This window comes from Microcebus murinus, chromosome 26 (assembly GCF_040939455.1).
Source record: "Microcebus murinus isolate Inina chromosome 26, M.murinus_Inina_mat1.0, whole genome shotgun sequence".
Taxonomy (NCBI): Eukaryota; Metazoa; Chordata; class Mammalia; order Primates; family Cheirogaleidae; genus Microcebus; species Microcebus murinus.
In genome coordinates this window covers 18,151,713-18,172,487 of record NC_134129.1, presented here as the reverse complement: position 1 = coordinate 18,172,487, position 20,775 = coordinate 18,151,713, and the positions used below count along the sequence as shown (strand labels likewise).

Below are 20,775 nucleotides of genomic sequence, written 5' to 3'. Positions count from 1 at the left end.
GGGCAGCCCAGCAGCTGACAGGCCCCGCCCCCTTTACGTCACGGGGGGGCGGGACGGCAGGCGATTGGCTTGTCCCGGCAGAGCGGGGCGGGGCCCGGCAGCCCCTTTTTTATTCAGGCCACGCCCCTCATTTACATCACAGGGGCGGGGCTGCAGGCGATTGGCTGTCCCGGTGCAGGGGGCGGGGCAGGAGGAGAAGCAGAAGTGCGCTGTGGGCGCAGCCGGCTCGGGCGCCTGCTTGCTGCTTGCTGCTGCTGCTGCTGCGGAGAGTTTTGGGGAGCCGGAAACTGACTTTTTTTTTTTTTTTTAATTAATTTTTTTAATTTTTAAAATTTTTGCTTTGCAAAGGCAGATGGCTGCTGCCCTGGAAGCGTAACCGGCTCCGGCTCTCCGGGCCCGCGCTGGGCTCTGCTCCGGCGCCCGGACCGCGATCGTCATGCCGCGATGAGCGCCCGCGAGGAGGAGGAGGGGGCACCCGGTAAGAGCGAGGCCCGGCCCGCCGCCCGCCGCCCGCCCGCGCCCCTTCCCGCTTCCCGTTTCCCTGCCCCGCTTCCCGGCCCCGCCGGCCCCCAGCCGTGGTCAGGGCGGGCCACGTGGCTCCAGCGCTGCAGACCTGGCCTTGACAGTGAACTTGACCTACAGGGCAGGGGGAGGAAGAGACAGAGAGAGAGATTGGAGCGATGACACCCTTCCCAGCTATTTGGTTTTTTAAAAAAGGGGGGGGGGCTGGAATTTGGAGAAATGTTAAGGACTTCCAGGTGAAGAAGAAAAGAAAAGAAAAGAAAAATGGGAAAAGAAAAAAAAAATAATAAAAAAATAAAAAATAATTTAAAAAAGGGGAATTATTTGGTCTGCTCTCCAGGTTGGGCTTTGCGCAAGTGGTAGGTCGTGCACGCGCGTGGGCGCGCGCGCGCCTCGTCCTCAGGTTGCGAAACCCCGCAGTTTGGAGCAGATGGGTGTGCGCGGGCTGCATGTCTGGGAGGTGATGGAGAGGGGGAAAGTGTTGGAGGTTTAGCCCAGGGAGCACGCCGCTGGGAGTGCATTCCTTAGGAAGAAAAAAAAAGATGTTTGTGTGCGTTGCAGCTTGCTCAGGAATAGTTTTTTGGAGGAGTGCAGCAAAAAAAAAAAAAAGACCCGCATTAGTCCTTGCAAACAGTCAACTTTGGAGAGAACTTTGTTGTTATTTGGGGCACCCTGTATTTTACATTATAAAGCATGTAGTTTTTTTTCCCCATTTTTTTGTTTTTATATATATAAATTAAAAACTATTTTTCTTATTTTTTTTTATTTTGGCATATTATGGGGGTACAGATTTTAAGGTTTCAATAAATGCCCTTTCTCCCCCTCCCCCTTTTTTTTTTTTTTTTTTAACTTTCCCTCCAGTTTGACAGTAGAAAAGCATGCAGTTTTTTTTTTTGTTTTTTTTTTTTAGACAGAGTCTCACTTTGTTGCCCAGGCTAGAGTGAGTGCTGTGGCAGAATATCTGGATATTTTTTTAACCCTTAATTTAAAAGACATTAATTCTAAGAAGTACATTTGCCTAACAGAGGAGTCATCTTTATTTTGTTATAAATTATAATCACATTTTGAGCTTTTTCCTTCATTTTATTGACAACAGCAAACTACATGATTTCCCATCCAATTCAGTAGGCGTGAGAAGTGACACCACAAAGGCTGCCTTGGCGTCAGCCTAGCTCACAGCAACCTCAAACTCCTGGGCTCAAGCGATCCTCCTGCCTCAGCCTCCTCCCGAGTAGCTGGGACTACAGGCATGTGCTACCATGCCCGGCTAATTTTTTCTCTATATATTTTTAGTCTGCCAATTAATTTCTTCCTATTTTTAGTAGAGATTGGGGGGGGGTCTCCTTCTTGCTCAGGCTGGTCTCGAACTCCTGACCTTGAGCGATCCTCCCGCCTCCCCGAGTGCTAGGATGACAGGTGTGAGCCACCGCGCCCGGCTAAGCATGCAGTTTTAATTTGCCATGTGCAGCAGAGAGACACTGGTTGGTTAGTGCACGGAAAGTCCCTTGTCTTGGGACTCTGTGCCTATAGAAAGAATATGTTTAAACTACTCTTATGCATGAGGGCATGTCAGCCCAGGCAGTTAGAATGTGCTCTGAGTCAGACCAAAGTTTCTTCTTGCTTTTTTTTTTTCATGCTAATCCTTCTCATGGTAAAAAAAAAACCCAAGTCTTTCGGCTCAGAGCAAGCTGTGACTTTAATCAACTTTGAGAGGTGCACCAACAGGGAATAGGGGCTCATGGTGTTTGTATCAGCCTTTAAATCAGCGAGGTCATGTCTCTGTGAAGACTAGCATGGTCTAAATGTGTTTGTTGACTTGTTACGAGCAAACATGGAACACATGATTATTGTAACAGAGTACCTCATTCAGTACCCCTGGCTCCATTCTGGACTGCTTTCTGACCTCATTGCAAACTCCTATGACATACCTGCACTGAGATTGTTTGCTTTTATTAAAATGAGATCAGGTTATACATATTGGAAGAGAACTTACCGCGACATCCAAAAGTTTTTAGAGAGTTTTAAAAAATAACATTGCAACTGCTGACTTAACCTTTGTTAGAGAGTGTGGAAAAGATGGAGATCTGAAACAGGATGTGGGCGCAGTTGCTTGACCTTGGCTTGGCAAAAAAAAAACTAAACACTTCTCACGCTTACTGAACTGGATAATCATGTAGAAAATCATGTAGTTTGCTGTTGCCGGTAAAATGAAGGAAAATGCTCAAAATGTGATTATAATTGATTGTAAATTATAATCACAGATGATAGTATCACAATTTTATGATTGTGATTTATAATCACAGTTGTAAACAAAGATGACTCATCCGTTAGACAAATGTGCTTCTTAGAATTAATGTCTTTTAAGTTAAGGGTTAAAAAATGTCCACATATTCAAGCCATCATTGCATGCTTTTTTTTTTTTTTTTTTTTTTGAGACCGAGTCTCACTTTGTTGCCCAGGCTAGAGTGAGTGCCGTGGCGTCAGCCTGGCTCACAGCAACCTCAAACTCCTGGGCTCAAGCAATCCTCCTGCCTCAGCCTCCCAAGTAGCTGGGACTACAGGCATTCGCCACCATGCCCGGCTAATATTTTGTATATATATTAGTTGGCCAATTAATTTCTTTCTATTTATAATAGAGACAGGGTCTCGCTCTTGCTCAGGCTGGTTTTGAACTCCTGACCTCGAGCGATCCTCCCGCCTCGGCCTCCCAGAGAGCTAGGATTACAGGCGTGAGCCACCGCGCCCGGCCTATTGCATGTTTTACTTATTCTCTGATATAGGTGAAAGTAGTTTCTTTGAGGAAGGAAAATCAAAGAAAATGCTGCCAGCATGATTACTTGGGAATTCTCAAAATAAGAGTTGCATTGATGAAGATGAATTTAATACTGCTTGAAAAAAAAGAGAATTGATTTAGGGACAATTCTGTGTGCACAGAATTTTATCACTATTCTGGTCCAGAGTTACAGCAGCCGGGCAGTTCGTTTTCCTTATCACTTAGGATATGTCTGTTGTGAGTGCATTTTTCTTGAAAACGTTGTTTTGTCCCTATTATCTTAGATTTGTTTCACTTCAGAAATCATTTTAGCCATAGGAGCGATACTTTTTATTGCTCTGCAGAGTAAGGAGTAATAGTGATACTAGTTTTGTAAAAGAGTTGTGGCCTTAATGGAATCTTCTTTTATGCTGCTCAAAAAGGGTATATAATACAACTACTTGAGACAATAATAAGGTAATATGTATTAAAACCTCTGAATGTTCATAGCTTTTGACCCAGTAATCCTGGGTCTAGAAATATATCCTAAGGAAATCATCTGAATTTCATGTGAAGATGTATAAGTATGTTCATTGCAGTGTTATCTGTAATATGAAAAAAAAAAATAGGAAAAAATAGCCCCAAGAGCAAAATATTCAAATACATTGAAGTAGTTTATATATCTGTGTTGATAAAACTCAGTTACCTAAATAGGTTTTTAAAAAAAATTTAATGGCTTGGAAATATGTTTGTAAATGTGTTGAGTGAAAAAAGCAAGATTTATTCAATAACATATTATCTCGAAGGTGTAAAATATAATTTTTAAATAAATAGACAAAATATTAATTTACTCGAAATTATTTATTGAGCTCTTTTACTCTAAAACATTGTCCTAAATTAACAAACACTGAACAACATCAAACACGATTATCGCGGTTTCCCTTTGCATACAAGTTCCTTTTGCATCAATGCGTTTATCCATTGATAATATCATCTGCTCCACTCCTCAGAATGTATTTCTGTGTGGTAGTTATAGTTTTGATTTTCTTTTTTTATGTTTCCTGATGCTTCCAAATCTTCTATAGCAACTATTACTTTTATAATGACAAAATATCACTTTCCAAAATATCGCTAAGAAATACTATGAGCAAAAAAACCCAGCCAAACACTAAGCTCTGTATCTTACATGCCAGTATGCACCCCTTCAAAAGATATTATATTATAAAAAGCAATGAAAGATTACTATGGTCTGAATATCCTCCCCTCCCCCTGCCATTCATATGATGATTTTTTAATTTTATTTATTTATTTTTTTGAGACAAGAGTCTCACTCTGTGTTGCCCCAGCTAGAGTGCCGTGGCGTGATCCTAGCTCACAGCAACCTCAAACTCCTGGGCTCAAGCAATCCTCCTGCCTCAGCCTCCCAAGTAGCTGGGACTACAGGCATGCACCACCATGCCCGGCTAATTTTTTCTATATATATTTTTAGTTGGCCAATTAATTTCTTTCTATTTATAGTAGAGACGGGGTCTCGCTTTCGCTCAGGCTGGTTTCGAAAGATTTTAGAACTTTAATTATGAGTTTTATCATCTTCTGTAAATGAGTAAATGGAATATTGGGTGGGAAAATTTCTATGTATATTTTTAGTTGGCCAATTAATTTCTTTCTATTTATAGTAGAGACGGGGTTTCGCTCTTGCTCAGGCTGGTTTCGAACTCCTGACTTTGAGCGATCCTCCGGCCTCGGCCTCCCAGAGTGCTAGGATTACAGGCGAGAGCCACCGCGCCTGGCCCTGTATGTTGATTTTTTAATCCCCAGTGGGATGGTAGTAGGAGGTGGGGCCTTTGGGAGGTGATTAGGTGATGAGGTAGGAGCCCTAATAAATAGGATTAGTGCCCTTATAAAAAAGGCCACAGAGATCTGTCTTGCCCCTGCCACCATGTGAGGATGCAGTAGGAAGGGGCAATGTATGAACCAGAAATTGATCTCTAACTACACACCAAACCTGCTGGCACCTTCATTTTGGACTTCCCAGCATCTAGAATTTTAAGAAATAAATTTCTGTTGTTTATAAGTCCCCCAGTTTAGGATAATTTGTTAATAGCAGCTTGAATGGACCAAGAGATAGATGACTACCCCAATAAAAATGATCCCCAATGAAAAACAGTTATAAATTGGCTATTCACAGAGAAAAATAAATTTAATTATCCAAGGCTGGAGGAGGGGCCATGTTAGCCTCCCAGTAATCACAGAATCTCAGCATGGCAATAAATGACAATATTTTCACACATCATGTTAACAAACACGGAAAACAAATCAAAATGCGTGAGGTTGTTAGGAAGACTATTCAATGATATGGGAAAATGTTGATGATATGAGATGTGAAAAAAAGAAAGTTAAAAACTGATACCCTAGTTTTTGAAAAAAAAAATCAACATATGGGCCGGGCACAGTGGCTCACGCCTATAATCCTAGCACTCTGGGAGGCCGAGGCGGGCAGATTGCTCGAGGTCAGGAGTTCGAAACCAGCCTGAGCAAGAACTTTATATATTAAAAATATATTTCTTTTCTTTTTTTTTTTAAATCTAGTGATGTTCAAACTAGATGTTTAAACATTTTAATTCCTCTTAAATAGGTCATATTAATATGTAGAAGGGTATAGTTAAACATTCTAGTTATCTTTTCTTCTTCATTAAATTCTTCCCTACAGAGGTGTTCTCGGGTGTTTTCTCCACAAACATTCTACTTACCTGTGATGTCCTTTAGCTAAGAAATCAACATTTCTACTTTGTCAAGGTAGGAAAAAAAAAAATATGCCTGAATCTCAAGCATGATTACACTTTTAAGATCCCTAAACCAAGGGCTGCGGGAAAAGCAAAATACTTTTTTTCAGCAGGGTAAGGAAACTTTGGAAAGTAATTCTTACTTTGAGTTCCAAGCTGAGTATCCATTCCCAAATTGCCGCAATTTCATTTGGGTCTGGCTAGAGTAAAAGAGGGGGTATGGGTGTCCCAAGTACGTCGTTTGTCATATATTTTCTGCCTGCTTGGTGTGAGTCATGGTCAGATGGATGAGTTGATGGCAGGACTATGAGGCTAAGGTACAGAGTATTAAGGATGTAGTATTGGTAACAGGCAGAGGAGAGAAATGGAGCCAGCCCAGGAGGTATAGGACCAAGTGAGGAATATGAGAACCTGGCTCATGCCAGGTTTTTTGTGTTGACCATCGGGGTTGTCATTGCTACAGAGATGCACTCAGAGAGGCCTTTGGAAGTCTAATGATCCTGCTCCTTGGTAGGTTACTGGTAAATCGTGCATTTTACTCAGTTTTTTCCAAATGAGTCTCCCCCTTCCTTTTCTCCTTCAAAGTTATCTTTCACACTTCTTGCCAAACAACTCTTTTCGATGCCTGTATCCTAGCACACTCTACTCAAAGTATCTTTGACAATTCCCCATTTCCTTCAAGCTTACGAAATTTGTAAATTCTTCATCTTAGCAGTTGAGTTCTTCAATATGATCCTGACATAGATTTTCATTTAATTTCCCATCACTCTTTTAATTCGTTCCTGCAACCCCAGCTATGCTAAACTCTACTCAGTGTTACTTAATATAAACGTAGAGTTTTCCAGCCTCCATGTCTTTATTTGTAGTGCCTTTTCTAAAATCTATACATTTCTCCCATCAGGATTCTAAGCATTTCCCCAAGGCTCATTTAAATTGCTTTTTTCTTCTGGGAAGCCTTCCTTTTTCTCCCTCTCCATCTTCTAACCTCTTGCCATGCTTTGTCATAGGATTTTCTATTTCCATAAATTCATATGCTGTATGTGATTATTGTGATTTTATCTTTTTTATCGAATTGAATATTTTGACCTATTCTGGGGCTCTTTTCTTTATTCATCCCGAAGTACCCAACACTATGCCCAGAACAAGGTAAAATTAAGGTGCACCAGAAAATGATCTCCTGGAAGGCAGGGACTTTTGTCTGTTTTGTTCCCTAGTTGATTTCCAGTATCTATAACAATGCCTGGCAAATATTAGGAGCGCCACAAATATTAGCTGAAAGAATGAAATTATCGAGCATTTTCGGTGTGTCTGGTGCTGTGCATTATTTAATAAGACTCTTTGCAAAATTCTGCTGGGTAGGTGATATTATTTTCCATCTCACAGATTTGAAAACCACAGCTCAGAGAGGCTAAGGCAGGTGTCCTCAAACTATGGCCCAAGGGCCACATGCGGCCCACCCAGGACATTTATCCGGCCCCCTCTATGGTTTTGCCGCCGCTGCCTGTCCTGCTTAGCAGCCAGCTCGTCCTGGGCCCACAGTGTGCATGCGTGGAATATGCGGCCACACTCTCCAACAGCCCTCCAACAGTCTGGGGGACAGTGACCTGGCCCCCTGTTTAAAAAATTTGAGGACCCCTGGGCTAGATAATCCTTTGTTGTCAGGGACTGTCTTGTATAATACATTGTAGCGTATTTAACAGAATCCCTGGCTTAGATCCACAACCAAAAGTATCTCCAGGTACTCCCAAATGTACCTGGGAGATTTGCAGGGGTGGCGGCAAAGTTGGTCCCATTTGAGGACCAGTGATCTGATACGATGCAAGTCGCCAACCATCTGAGGACAAACGTAATTCGTTTCTCTGGCAAAGGTCAGGTGGCTTTAAGGTCATTTTAAGGGGCAAGTTAGAATTGGCCAAGTAGAACCGCAGCAACAGATCCTACTTCTTCATTCAATAACACTTGTTATGAATGGATTAGCCTTTCTGCTCCCAAGATGCCTCCCATTTAAAGAGTATTCATTCCCAGGGTGCATAGTATACCACAAAGAACCTGACTGACATTAGTTAATTCATTAAAAAATATTCATTGAGTGTTGGCTGTGTGCCAGGCATCCTGCAACTATTGGCTAAAGCAGCAGACGAGATGGTCTTATTGGAAGAGCAGATAAACGAATAAATTATCACTCATGCCCCTTTATGTTCCTAATAATCTTTTAAGACTATCTTTAGAACTACAATCCAACGTGCTTATTATGTTTTGCACACACGCACACAAAGCTTTTGTCACACACAGCTGGGGTTTGGCCTGCTAAGTATGAATGAGTAAAGGTAGCTAGGAAACCAGGGAATTTGTGTTCTTCTGCCAGTTTAAACAGATATTCTGGCTCTGATTTTCAAAATGAACACTAAGATGTGCTCGAGTTTCGTTTAAGAACTTACTTCTCGCTTGTTTAGTGTTTTAATGCTCTTACCATTTCCTGGTCTGAAACCAGGTTGTATACATATCCAAGTTTGTCTCACGGGAATCAAATCTCGGAAGCATTTCAGGTAATGAGAGAAACTCATGAGGTTCATGCCTGATCTCTTTAGTAGACTTTTTTCTTCTCCAGGGCATGGAGTTTGCACAAGACTTTTTTTTATCACTTTGGCTCCAGTGCCTGAATCTTGCCTAGCTGGCCCATGGTAGCCTTTAAGGAGATATTTACTAAACAAATTTAAGCATAAGAGATCTCTGAACGGTAAAAATAGATTTCACTAAATATTTAAAAAAAAAAAAGTTTTTTTCTATATATTTTTAGTTGGCCAGTTAATTTCTTTCTTATTTTTTAGTAGAGATGGGGTCTCGCTCTTGCTCAGGCTGGTCTTGAACTCGAACTCCTGAGCTCAAATGATCTCGGCCTCCCAGAGTGCTAGGATTACAGGCGTGAGCCACCACGCCTGGCCAGATTTCACTAAATAAATCTTGCTGAATTTTTATCTTCTGCTCCCTGAAGGTCATTAATTCAACTTATTTACATTTGTTAATTAGTCTAAGGTAGTTGGAAGTATTAACAAGAGTTAAGTCTTTATAAAGGCATGCATTTGGACAGCCGATGGAAGAAAAGCTTACAAAACCCATACATGAGCGTTCAAAACAAGGAAGTCTTCAACTGCTGTAAGAAAACCTTATGGATATGTTTCTGAAGATCCTGCAGGCATCACTAAAGAGAGTGCTTTGGTTTTTGGGGCGCTGGTGCTGAATTCTTAGAGCAGATTTATTTAAAATGCTGTGTGAAATATAGGAAAATTTGGTACACGTTATATAATCATTTCTATCCCAGATGAAATGGTTTTGGTACTTAAAGGCTAAACCTTGAGCTGTCTGAAAAAGCAGGTTGCTCACAAGAACTTCCTCCCTGAGAGTTTTAGAACAATGAAATACAAATTCCAAAGCTATTTCTAAAAATATGTTCTATTTGTTTTATTTCCTGTTCTTCTTTTTTTAATTTTTTTTTTTTTAATTTTTTAGAGACGAGATCTCACTCTGTCGCCCAGGCTGGAGTGCAGTGGCACGATTATAGCTCACTGCAACTTCACGTGTCTGGGCTCAAGCGATCCTCCTGCCTCAGCCTCCTGACTAGCTGGGACTACAGGCATGCGCACCACCATGCCCGGCTAATATTTTAATATTTTGTAGAGATGGGGGTTTCACTATGTTGCCAGGCTGATCTTGAACTCCTGGCCTCCAGCGATCCTTCTGCCTCACCTCCCAAAATGCTGGGATTACAGGCCTGAGCCACTGTACTGGCCTATTTCTTTCTTTTTTTTTTTTTTTTTTTATGTCTTTCTGTTGCAAAGTCTCATTAGGGTCCATTTTTATAGGACTACATGCTCCGGATCTTGATGTGAACTATAATAATCTTAGCATGCATAATAAAAGCTGTAGTGAGATACCATGAAATGCCCATTCTTTGGTGGGTTGCCAGGGCTCTGTGCCTTCTGCCAACTTCTGCCAGTTTTTCAAGTCTTTCTGCCTTATAGCACAGCTGTCTAATAGCTACATGGACAGGCTCTCATTCCATCTGAGACATTTGGGTTACGCTCGAGTAACCTCCTACCAAGCTTTGTCACTTCGATGAGTTTCTCAAGTCCTCTGAGCAAACAGTTTCCTCATCGCTAAATGGGAATAATAACATATACTTGTTGTAAGGATTGAAGTTAATATATGTTTATCTCCGGCATAGAAACTTGGCATATCAAATGGTAGATATTGTTAATGGTCTTAAGTCTACTAAATTAATCATATTTATTAATGAATATTGAATATTTGAATAACCAAATCTCAGACACATGCTATTCTGTCATTTCAATAACATTATTCTATTTTATTTTCAAAACTTCCAAATCTTTATTATTGATTAGTAGAAACAAACAGCGATGCAATCAATAACATTATTTTAGGAACATCTAAGATTGTCAAGATCAAAACCTAGCATTAAGGATTGCTATCATTGATTTTTTTTTTTTTTTTTTTTTTTTGAGACAGTCTCACTTTGTTGCCCAGGCTAGAGTGAGTGCCGTGGAGTCAGCCTAGCTCACAGCAACCTCAATCACCTGGGCTCAAGCAATCCTTCTGCCTCAGCCTCCCAAATAGCTGGGACTACAGGCATGCGCCACCATGCCCGGCTGATTTTTTCTATATATATTAGTTGGCCAATTAATTTCTTTCTATTTATAGTAGAGACGGGGTCTCGCTCTTGCTCAAGCTGGTTTCCAACTCCTGACCTTGAGCAATCCTCCCGCCTCGGCCTCCCAGACTGCTAGGATGACAGGTGAGCCACCTCGCCCGGCCCTATCATTGATATTTTAACATATGTTTATGTTTTCTTTCAGTTTTAAGAGTAGATTAAGGCATATGAGAGAATCACCATGAATGTGGGTGCGATTTTTTTTTTTTAGTTCCTAATTTCACGGAAATATGCATATAACTGCAACAATTCACCTGCCTTTTTGCTAACTTAAACCAGCTTCTAGCCTAAGCATCCACAAACAGTAACTCATTTGGAGATGCAGTCCTTTCAAGAAAAATCTTAGTATTCCATAGTGTGTATATATATAAAAAAAAAAATCTAGGCCAGGCGCAGTGGCTCACGCCTGTAATCCCAGCACTCTGGGAGGCCGAGGCAGGAGGATCAGTCAAGGTCAGGAGTTCGAGACCAGCCTGAGCAAGAGCGAGACCCCGTCTCTACTAAAAATAGAAAGAAATTAATTGGCCAACTAATATATATATATAGAAAACAGCTATTTGGGAGGCTGAGGCAGGAGGATCGCTTGAGCCCAGGAGTTTGAGGTTGCTGTGAGCGAGGCTGACGCCACGGCACTCACACTAGCCTGGGCAACAAAGCCAGACTCTGTCTCAAAAAAAAAGAGATTTGATTAAATAAATGGCACTCAACTCCAAGGTGAGTTTATTCAGCAAATGTGGCTCTTCCTAGCCAATGGAGAACACTAAGGATTGTGTAACTTTGTTATTCAAGACCCACAATTTTCCCACTACAAAAACTGACTCTTGTCATCACAAAAACCTGTATTAGATACAGCCACATGTACCGTTTATACTTATCTTCTTTTCCAGAGGTTGCGTGACATGAAGAAGAAGCCTTTTAGAGTAGGTAGCAGGATGAAATGCCAACATGCCACCTTGGCAACTGGTGGTGCAAAGAAGCCAGCCACGCTACCCAGTGATCTTAGTGCTATTGTCATTACCTGTAAGAAAAGTGATCAGTCTCCGTGCAGTAGTATGCCTCTTACAGACAGAGTTGAACAAGGGAACACAGTTGACACAGAGTGGAGCCACAAGGAGACTTTCATACCGTGAGTCTACTGTGGAACAGTTTCTACCTTATTCTCGGGAACCTATAGCTGTGAAATTTCTCTGTGCTTTTCATTGACCGCGATGGATAACCTGTCTGTCTGTCTTTCAAGATTTGGAGCATATAAGAACATTGATTCCCTCCCCCCCCCTCCATTGGCTTCTCATCTTGGTGGAGACAAAGGTTATCCACCTGTCAAGGCCAAGACCCACTGTTCTTCCATGGGGAACTTTTGGAAATGTTGATTGAATCTGATTGTAGGCCGGGCGCGGTGGCTCACGCCTGTAATCCTGGTTCTCTGGGAGGCCGAGGCGGGCAGATTGCTCAAGGTCAGGAGTTGGAAACCAGCCTGAGCAAGAGCAAGACCCCCCCCCCGTCTCTACTATAAATAGAAATAAATTAATTGGCCAACTAATATATATATAGAAAAAATTAGCCGGGCATGGTGGCGCATGCCTGTAGTCCCAGCTACTCGGGAGGCTGAGGCAGGAGGATCGCTTGAGCCCTGGAGACTAAGGTTGCTGTGAGCGAGGCTGACGCCACAGCACTCTAGCCTGGGCAACAGAGTGAGACTCTGTCTCAAAAAAAAAAAAAAAAAAAAAAAAAAAGAAACTGATTATAACTGTATTAAGTCTGCAGAAAGAATGAATCCTTAAGACCAACCACATCACCACTCTCGTGTGTTAACTAGACCTTCATTTAGTTAATTCTAGCCTTAGGAGGATCTGCTCATATCAGCTGTCAGGCTACTGCTACAGAGCCCGGGTCTGTCCACTCCAAGGAGATGGGCCCCCCAATCACATGAGTGATATCTAATACATCGCATACTCTTTTTTTTTTTTTTAATTTTTTTTCTTGGTAACTATTTATTTATTCCTGAAAAGCACATGTACTAAAGACAAACCACGTGCCAAGCACTGCGCAGGATTCTATAGGAGTTACAAAGATTAACACCTTCAAGAAGTCCACAGGCTCACACCTGTAATCCCAGCACTTTGGGAGGCCAAGATGAGAGGATCACTTGCCACCAGGAGTTTGAGACTAGCCTGGGCAGCAACACCTTGTCTCTGCAAAAAATGAAAAATTAGGCAGGCATGGTGGCCCACACCTATAGTCCCAGCTACGTGGGAGGCTGAGGCAGGAGGATCGCTTGAGCCCAGGAGTTGAAGGCTACAGTGAGCTATGATGATGCCACTGCACTCCAGCCTGAGTGACAGAGTGAGACCCTGTCTCAAAAAAAAAAAAAAAAAAAAAAAGTCCACAGTGGGAGAGAGAGAGATCAGCACAAAATTCCAACATAGGATTATGTAGACTGTTATAGATGGATAGGTTCCCAGTGCCTAGAAGAATGGTAGGATACAGTGAGAGCTCAGTGAGTATGTTTTGGTAAATATTCAAAGAATGAAGAGATGAATGAATAAATAAACGAATATACAAAAAGGGCTATGAGATCTGAGAGTGGGAAAGAGAGTAACTTTATTGGAAAGGAATCGAGGAAGGCTTCCAGAGGAGGTGATAATCTGAGCTGAACTCTGAAAGCTGAAAAGGTAGCACAATGCTCTGGTCATCACATACTCTTAATTTCAACTTTACATCTTGCAGTAATGCTACTTAGCATAAAGCAGTGGTTCTCAAAGTGTGGTCCGGGGACCAGCAGCACCAGCGCTGACTGCAAACTCGTTGGACATGCAGACTCTAGACCTCCCTGAGCAGAAACCCAGGAGGCCTGAGGTTTAGGGGATTCTGATGCATGCTGAGTTTGAAAGAAACAAACATAGAGCATCTCTGAAATGACTACACATGAGCATGTTTTTCTCTTTTGCACAAGTGAACTCATATGTATTTCTCAAGTTGTTTGTTGGCTGGTGATGACTTCAGCAATTTTAAAATACTAACTGGGCTCAAGAGGATTCATTATCCTTTTATTTACCTCTGGTAGTGAGTGTTCCCTGCTGCAGACTTCTCTTTATGCATTCATTAAGGAAAACACGGTTTGTGAGAACTAAGTGTGCTTTTGGTGTATTTGCGTATAATAAGGAACTTAGAATGATACATTTTAGGTATGCTCTGTTAGTGAAGGATTTTATTTTATTTTATGTTATTTTTTGAGACAGAGCTCACTCTGTTGCCCAGGCTAGAGTGAGTGCCGTGGCGTCAGCCTCGCTCACAGCAACCTCAATCTCCTGGGCTCAAGCGATCCTCCTGCCTCAGCCTCCCAAGTAGCTGGGACTACAGGCATGCACCACCATGCCCGGCTCATTTTTTATCTCTATATTAGTTGGCCAATTAATTTCTTTCTATCTATACTAGAGATGGGAGTCTCGCTCTTGCTCAGGCTGGTTTCGAACTCCTGACCTTGAGCGATCCTCCCGCCTCAGCCTCCCAGAGTGCTGGGATTGCAGGCGTGAGCCACCGCGCCCGGCCCGTGAAGGATTTTAGTTTTCAATATCTTCTAAAAAAAAAAAAAAAAAAACTATAGTTAGAAATAATCTAATCTTAAATGGTTATATTTGATTATTTAAAATTTTATGTATAAATAACGTTGCATGGTTGGAAAGGCACGACTTTGGAGTCCATGATTATATATATATATACATGCCTTGAGAACATTTTAAAGCCTTCTTTGAACTTTGTTTCTTCCTTTGAAAAATGGAAATGAACTTCCACATCAAGTTGGGAAAATTAAATAACATACGAAAAGTATTTTCTCCATAGTAATCATTATAGAAGTGTTAGTACTTATTTACTAAGCAATGCTTGGTTGATGTCCCTTTAATTCTGATCTTAATTGGTTTCATACCTGAAATTGGTGTTTATAGATTTTAGAACTTTATTTATTTATTTATTTGAGACAGAGTCTCGCTCTGTTGCCCGGGCTAGAGTGAGTGCCGTGGCGTCAGCCTCGCTCACAGCAACCTCCAACTCCTGGCCTCAAGTGATCCTCTTGCCTCAGCCTCCAGAGTAGCTGGGACTACAGGCACGTGCCACTACGCCCGGCTAATTTTTTCTATATATATTTTTAGTTGGCCAATTCATTTCTTTCTGTTTATAGTAGAGACGGGGTCTCGCTTTCGCTCAGGCTGGTTTCGAAAGATTTTACAACTTTAAAATTATGGGTTTTATCATCTTCTGTAAATGAGCAAATGGAATATTGGGTGGGAAAATTAATATCCAGCACTGTGCAGGCCTGCTTTGGGGCAGCATTAGGCTGTTTCGTAGTAATATATGAAATTACAACTTCTTCCTTCCCAAACTTCAACTTAATTTTTAAAGACAGTAAATCAAATACATGCTCATTCTAACAAAGAAAAGAAAGCTACCAATCTCCTCTATTCCCTTGTTATTCCCGTCTTGAGGTTACTAATATTCACAGTTTGGTGTGAAGTCTTCCACGTGCATTCCCTTGCACATTGTGCTTCGTGCTGTTACGAATGTATGAAAACATATAAACAGCCAGGCAGTTTGTGTTATTAAGTGAGGTAGGCCAAGGCAGGTCAGCTGTAGACCCCCCAAAGCAATAAGAAATAGAAAAACAGGTGTATGAACCTGTGGTGCAGTAAGAGATTCCTTGATTGGTAATGAGTTGACCCTTGTGTGGTGACTTGGCCCTTCTTACTAGACCTCGAGCTTTTGAAGAATGAGATCTAGGCCTTAACCATCTCTGTATTCTTAGCCTGCTGTAGTGTCTAGCAGATAACCCAGTTTTTCTCCAGGCGGAAGTCTACAGACACCTGACTCAGATTCATCTGGAGGAGTTTTGTTAACATTTCAGACAATGGGGACACACCCAGAGGTTTGCTAAATGAGATCTCCAGAGGTGAACTGCAACCCAAGATTATAACATAAATGCAATGAGTTTGATGAAGCAACTCATAGTATCCAAGGGCTCCAGACCTTGCCCTCCACACACTTGCTGGCGTGCATGTTACCTACGAGATGAACTTTTATTGGGCATCTACTAAGTGCCAAGCTTTCTGGATACAAAGATAAATGAGGCACACGAACAGCTAAGAGCAGAAACTGTTGAGTCAGAAAGATTTAGTTTGAGTCAGCCTTAGCTACTCGCTAGCCGTATGAATTTCAACAAGTTACTTTACCTCTCTAAGCTTGTTTCCTCTTTTTTATAAAACAGAAGTAACACCTGCATCATAGAATTGATATTAATATTAAACAAGATAACGCACATAAAGGGCTTTGTAAAGTGGTTAGACTATGGCATGCTTTTAATAAATGTTCCCTTTTCTTTCTTGTCTCTCTCTCTCTTTTATTTATTTATTTATTTTTTGTAATTAACAAGCTCACATTCCAGGTAGGGGCTGAATCTCCTGGAAAATTTGGAAATAAGGAAAACAAGGGATTATGTATCAGTTAAATTTTTGTTTTGCAACAAAACTTGGTGATGTAGCCTTTATTGACTCGTCTTTTGGTGGGTCGGCCATTTGGGCTGAGCTCAGCTGGGACGGTTAATCTCTCTGTTCTAGTTTGTGTCATCTGGGCATGCTCACGTGAGAGTGGTCTTGTCCACGCACTGACAGAGACTACGGTGGTGAGTGGCCAGCTGGGGCGGATGGTGGCGGCCACAGGGCTCCCAGGAGCAATGAGAGAGAGCAGGCCCCAGTGAGAAAGCCCATTTCAAGCCATGGCCTGTGTCATGTTTGCGAGTGTTTCATTAGCCAAAGCAAAGCACATGGCCGCGCCCAGGTTCAATGAGCTAAGACTCACTGCACCTCTTCATGGGCAAACGGCTGTGCATGTAGAGATAGGAAGAATTTGTGGCCATATATATATTTTTTTATTTCATCATATTATGGGGGTACAAATGTTAAGGTTACGTATATTGCTGTTGCCTCCCCTCCCCCCTCGAGTCTGAGCTTCAAGTGTGACCATCCCCCAGACGGTGCACATCTCACTCATTGTGTTTGTATGTACCCATCCCCTCCTCCCCCTGCACCTGCCCAACACCCAATAAATGTCATTCCTGTGTGTCCACTTAGGTGCTGATCAGTTAATACCAGTTTGCTGGTGAGTGCACGTGGTGCCTGTTTTTCCATTCTTGGGATACTTCACTCAGTAGAATGGGCTCCAGTGGCCATATTTACAAGCTACACAGAATGGATTTTATTGATGGCTTACTCTCTATCAGGCTTCATGCTCTATCAGGATTTACGTGCTATTCATTGAATCCTCACAGCAATTTCCTGACACGTGTGGCATTATTACCATTGCAAAGATGGAAAAGCTGATGATCAGAGAGGTTAAGAGGCTTGCACACATTAAGCCCAAATAGGTCGCTGCAAGTTATGGACTGGCCTGTTAGATGCTGTCTTTTGTTGCTTCTTTTTTTTTTTTTTAAGACAGAGTCTCACTCTGTTGCCCGGGCTAGAGTGCCGTGGTGTCAGCCTAGCTCACAGCAACCTCCAACTCCTGGGCTCAGGCGATCCTCCTGCCTCAGCCTCCTACGTAGCTGGGACTACAGGCATGCGCCACCATGCCCGGCTAAGTTTTTCTATATATTTTTAGTTGGCCAATTAATTTCTTTCTGTTTATAATAGAGATGGGGTCTTGCTCATGCTCAGGCTAGTTTCAAACTCCTGACCTTGAGTGATCCTCCTGCCTCGGCCTCCCAGAGTGCTAGGTTTACAGGCATGAGCCACCGTGCCCGGCCCATATGTTGATTTTTTTTTCAAAACTAGGGTATCTGGCAGTCCTCCTGCCTCAGCCCCCCGAGTAGCTGCGACTACAGGCCTGTGCCATTATGCCCGGCTAATTTTTTTCTCTATATATTTTTAGTTGGCCAATTAATTTCTTTCTATTTATAATAGAGACGGGGTCAGAGCCTAGCTCAGAGCAACCTCAAACTCCTGGGCTCAAGTGATCCTCCTGCTTCAGCCTCCCAAATAGCTGTTTTCTATATATATATTGGTTGGCCAATTAATTTCTTTCTATTTTTAGTAGAGACGGGGTCTAGCTCTTGCTCAGGCTGGTTTCGAACTCCTGACCTTGAGAGCGATCCTCCTGCCCCGGCCTCCCAGAGTGCTGGGATGACAGGCGTGAGCCACCCCACACTCAGCCTGTTGCTTCTATCTGTGGTCCCCAACCCCCGGGCTGTGGACCGGTACTGGCCCATGGTCCTTTGGGAACTGGACCGCACAGGAGGAAGTAAGCTGCAGGTGAGTGAGCCAGAGAAAGCTTCATCTGTGTTCACAGCCGCCCCCCACTGCTCGCATCACGGCACAAGCTCTTCCTCCTGTCTGATCAGCAGCGGCATCACAGATTCTCATAGGAGCAAGAACCCTGCTGCCAACTGCGCACGCCAGGGATCCGGGCTGCGGCTCCTCATGAGCATCGGACGCCTGGTGGTCGGAGGTGGAGCTGAGGTGGTGATATTAGCCCCGGGGAGCGGCCGCAAATACACTTGATCATTAGCAGAGAGGTTCGACCGCATGCTAAACATAATGCGCTTGAATCATCCTGAACCCATCCCTCCCCAACCCCCTCCAATCCCCCAATTTGGTCTATGGAAAAACTGTCTTCCATGAAACTGGTCCCCGGTGCCAAAACGGTTGGGGACCTCTGGCGTACTCGATCGGATGACGAGTCGACGAGGAGGAAGGTGCATGCATGCTTTCTTTAGTGCAGATGTGGTTGCAGTGGCACTCCAGAGACTAGTGGAGTTTCTCACTTGCAGGCTGAACCACCGGGTCACATATTTATCTGGCATAGAAAAAAAAAAAAAAAAAGTGGAGACGTCACGGTCTTTAAGACTCTGCAGAATCTGGTGGGAGTCTGATGTGCTGTCTTTGTTTGTTTGTTGCCAGAGCAGCCACGCGGCCTGGCTCTCGCTGCGTTTTGGACATGCCCGGGCCCCTGCAATGGGCCAGGTGTCACTGGAGGCGGCTCGTCGGGGGCACCGGTGGGGACCAGGGCGGCCAGAGGCGCTGCCGCTACTCCTCGCTGCTCCCCTGCGCGGGCAAGTCCTCCCGGAGCCCCAGGCTGGCGAGGAAGCACCGGATGGTCGTCCCCAACCCCTGGCCCTTCCAGGAGGAGCACGAGAAGTTCTCGGGAGCCTACGTGAATAACCGCATACGGACGACAAAGTACACGCTTCTGAATTTCGTGCCGAGAAATTTATTCGAGCAGTTTCACAGGTACTTTTATTTTAGAGGGGGAGGGAAATAAAACAAAAAAAAACCCCCAAACACAACACCCTTACGATCCTCTTTGTCACTCGAGTCGACATGTGACATTTTCCATTTTCCTAACCCTGTATGTTGCTTAAGCCTCCTAGGACTCGTGACCTCACCTAGGACTCGTGACGTCACCTAGGACTCGTGACGTCATCTAGGACGCGTGACCTCACCTAGGACTCGTGACGTCACCTAGGACTCCTGACGTCACCTAGGACTCGTGACCTCACCTAGGACTCCTGACGTCACCTAGGACTCGTGACGACACCTAGGACTCGTGACGTCACCTAGGACTCGTGACGACACCTAGGACTCGTGACGACACCTAGGACTCGTGACGACACCTAGGACTCGTGACCTCACCTAGGACTCGTGACGACACCTAGGACTCGTGACCTCACCTAGGACTCGTGACGACACCTAGGACTCGTGACGACACCTAGGACTCGTGACGCCATCCTCGACAATCCCAGAGTCTCTCGGGGGATGAGGGTGACTGTTCACACTCACAGGGCGCTTGGCGATGGGGAAGATGCCTTCTGTCTTTCCAGGAAAGAGACTGTTGCTCTCGTATTACTTAAGTCAGGGAGCAAGTTGAGGCTCAGTCGACGTCGTGCCAGCGACGCGTAGCAGACCAGGGGCTCCAGCTCTGGGCTCCTCGCTCTTGCCTCGTGCTCTTTCCATTGAATCATGCTGCCTTTTATTTTCAGATTTTCCTTACTTTTTTTTTTTTTTTTTTTTTTTTTGAGACAGGGTCTCACTTTGTTGCCCAGGCTAGAGTGAGTGCCGTGGCGTCAGCCTAGCTCACAGCAACCTCAACCTCCTGGGCTCAAGCGATCCTCCTGCCTCAGCCTCCCGAGTAGCTGGGACTACAGGCATGCACCACCACGCCTGGCTAATTTTTTCTATATATTTTTAGTTGACCGATTAATTTCTATTTTTAGTAGAGACGGGTCTCGCTCTTGCTCAGGCTGGTTTCGAACTCCTGACCTTGAGTGATCTGCCTGCCTCGGCCTCCCAGAGTGCTGGGATTACCGGCGTGAGCCACCGTGCCCGGCCAAGATTTTCCTTATTTGATAATATGGAGAAATAGAGCTCCAAAGCCATGCAGATGTAAGATGCTGTTAGGTGAATCAGTGACATAGTTCAGCTTAATACACATCGATTGACACTCTACTGTGAGTTTAGGCACTCAAGGAAATTCAGGTGGAATTGTGGCTCTTTTCCTTGTGGAGTTTTCGGTTGAGCGTAGGAAACGAGATATGTATACAAACAACAAAAAGACACAGGGGGTGCGATGAGCATTATAAAGCGCTATCAAGTAGAATGGAAGTCTCAAAAAGATAACAATACTAACTGGAGCAATAGAAGGGAAGGTAGCATTTGGATTAACTATGGAGGGTGGGTGGGATTTTCAAGGCAGAGGCATGGCCAAAAGCATGTTTCAGAGGGAGGAAGGGGTATGAGTAGGAGCATGAAGGCAAGCTTGAAGCCCGGGAAGCAGTCCTGTCTCACTTACTCGTAGCATCTGTGCCAGGGAGCACCTGGAAGTGAAGTCAGACAGGTGGGAATAACCCTACTTACAGACACTACGGGTTCAATGTTGGAAATTAAGCGAAAGGAGTAAAAAAAAAAAAGACTATGACATGAACGTGTCGAGCTGTGACGATCGGAAGGATT

General features: G+C 43.6%; 1 protein-coding gene across 2 annotated transcripts in view; it reads left to right on the top strand.

The window, feature by feature from the left end:
* Positions 1–206: 206 nt before the first annotated feature.
* The window catches only part of ATP10D (ATPase phospholipid transporting 10D (putative)), a 74,214-nt gene continuing 53,645 nt past the window's right edge, over positions 207–20,775 (top strand). For both annotated transcript variants that reach the window (XM_075997865.1, XM_075997866.1), the window contains exons 1-2: positions 207–478; positions 18,732–19,056. In XM_075997865.1, the coding sequence (XP_075853980.1) occupies positions 445–478; positions 18,732–19,056 (359 nt within the window). In that variant the 5' untranslated portion in view covers positions 207–444. The remainder of the gene's footprint in view (positions 479–18,731; positions 19,057–20,775) is intronic.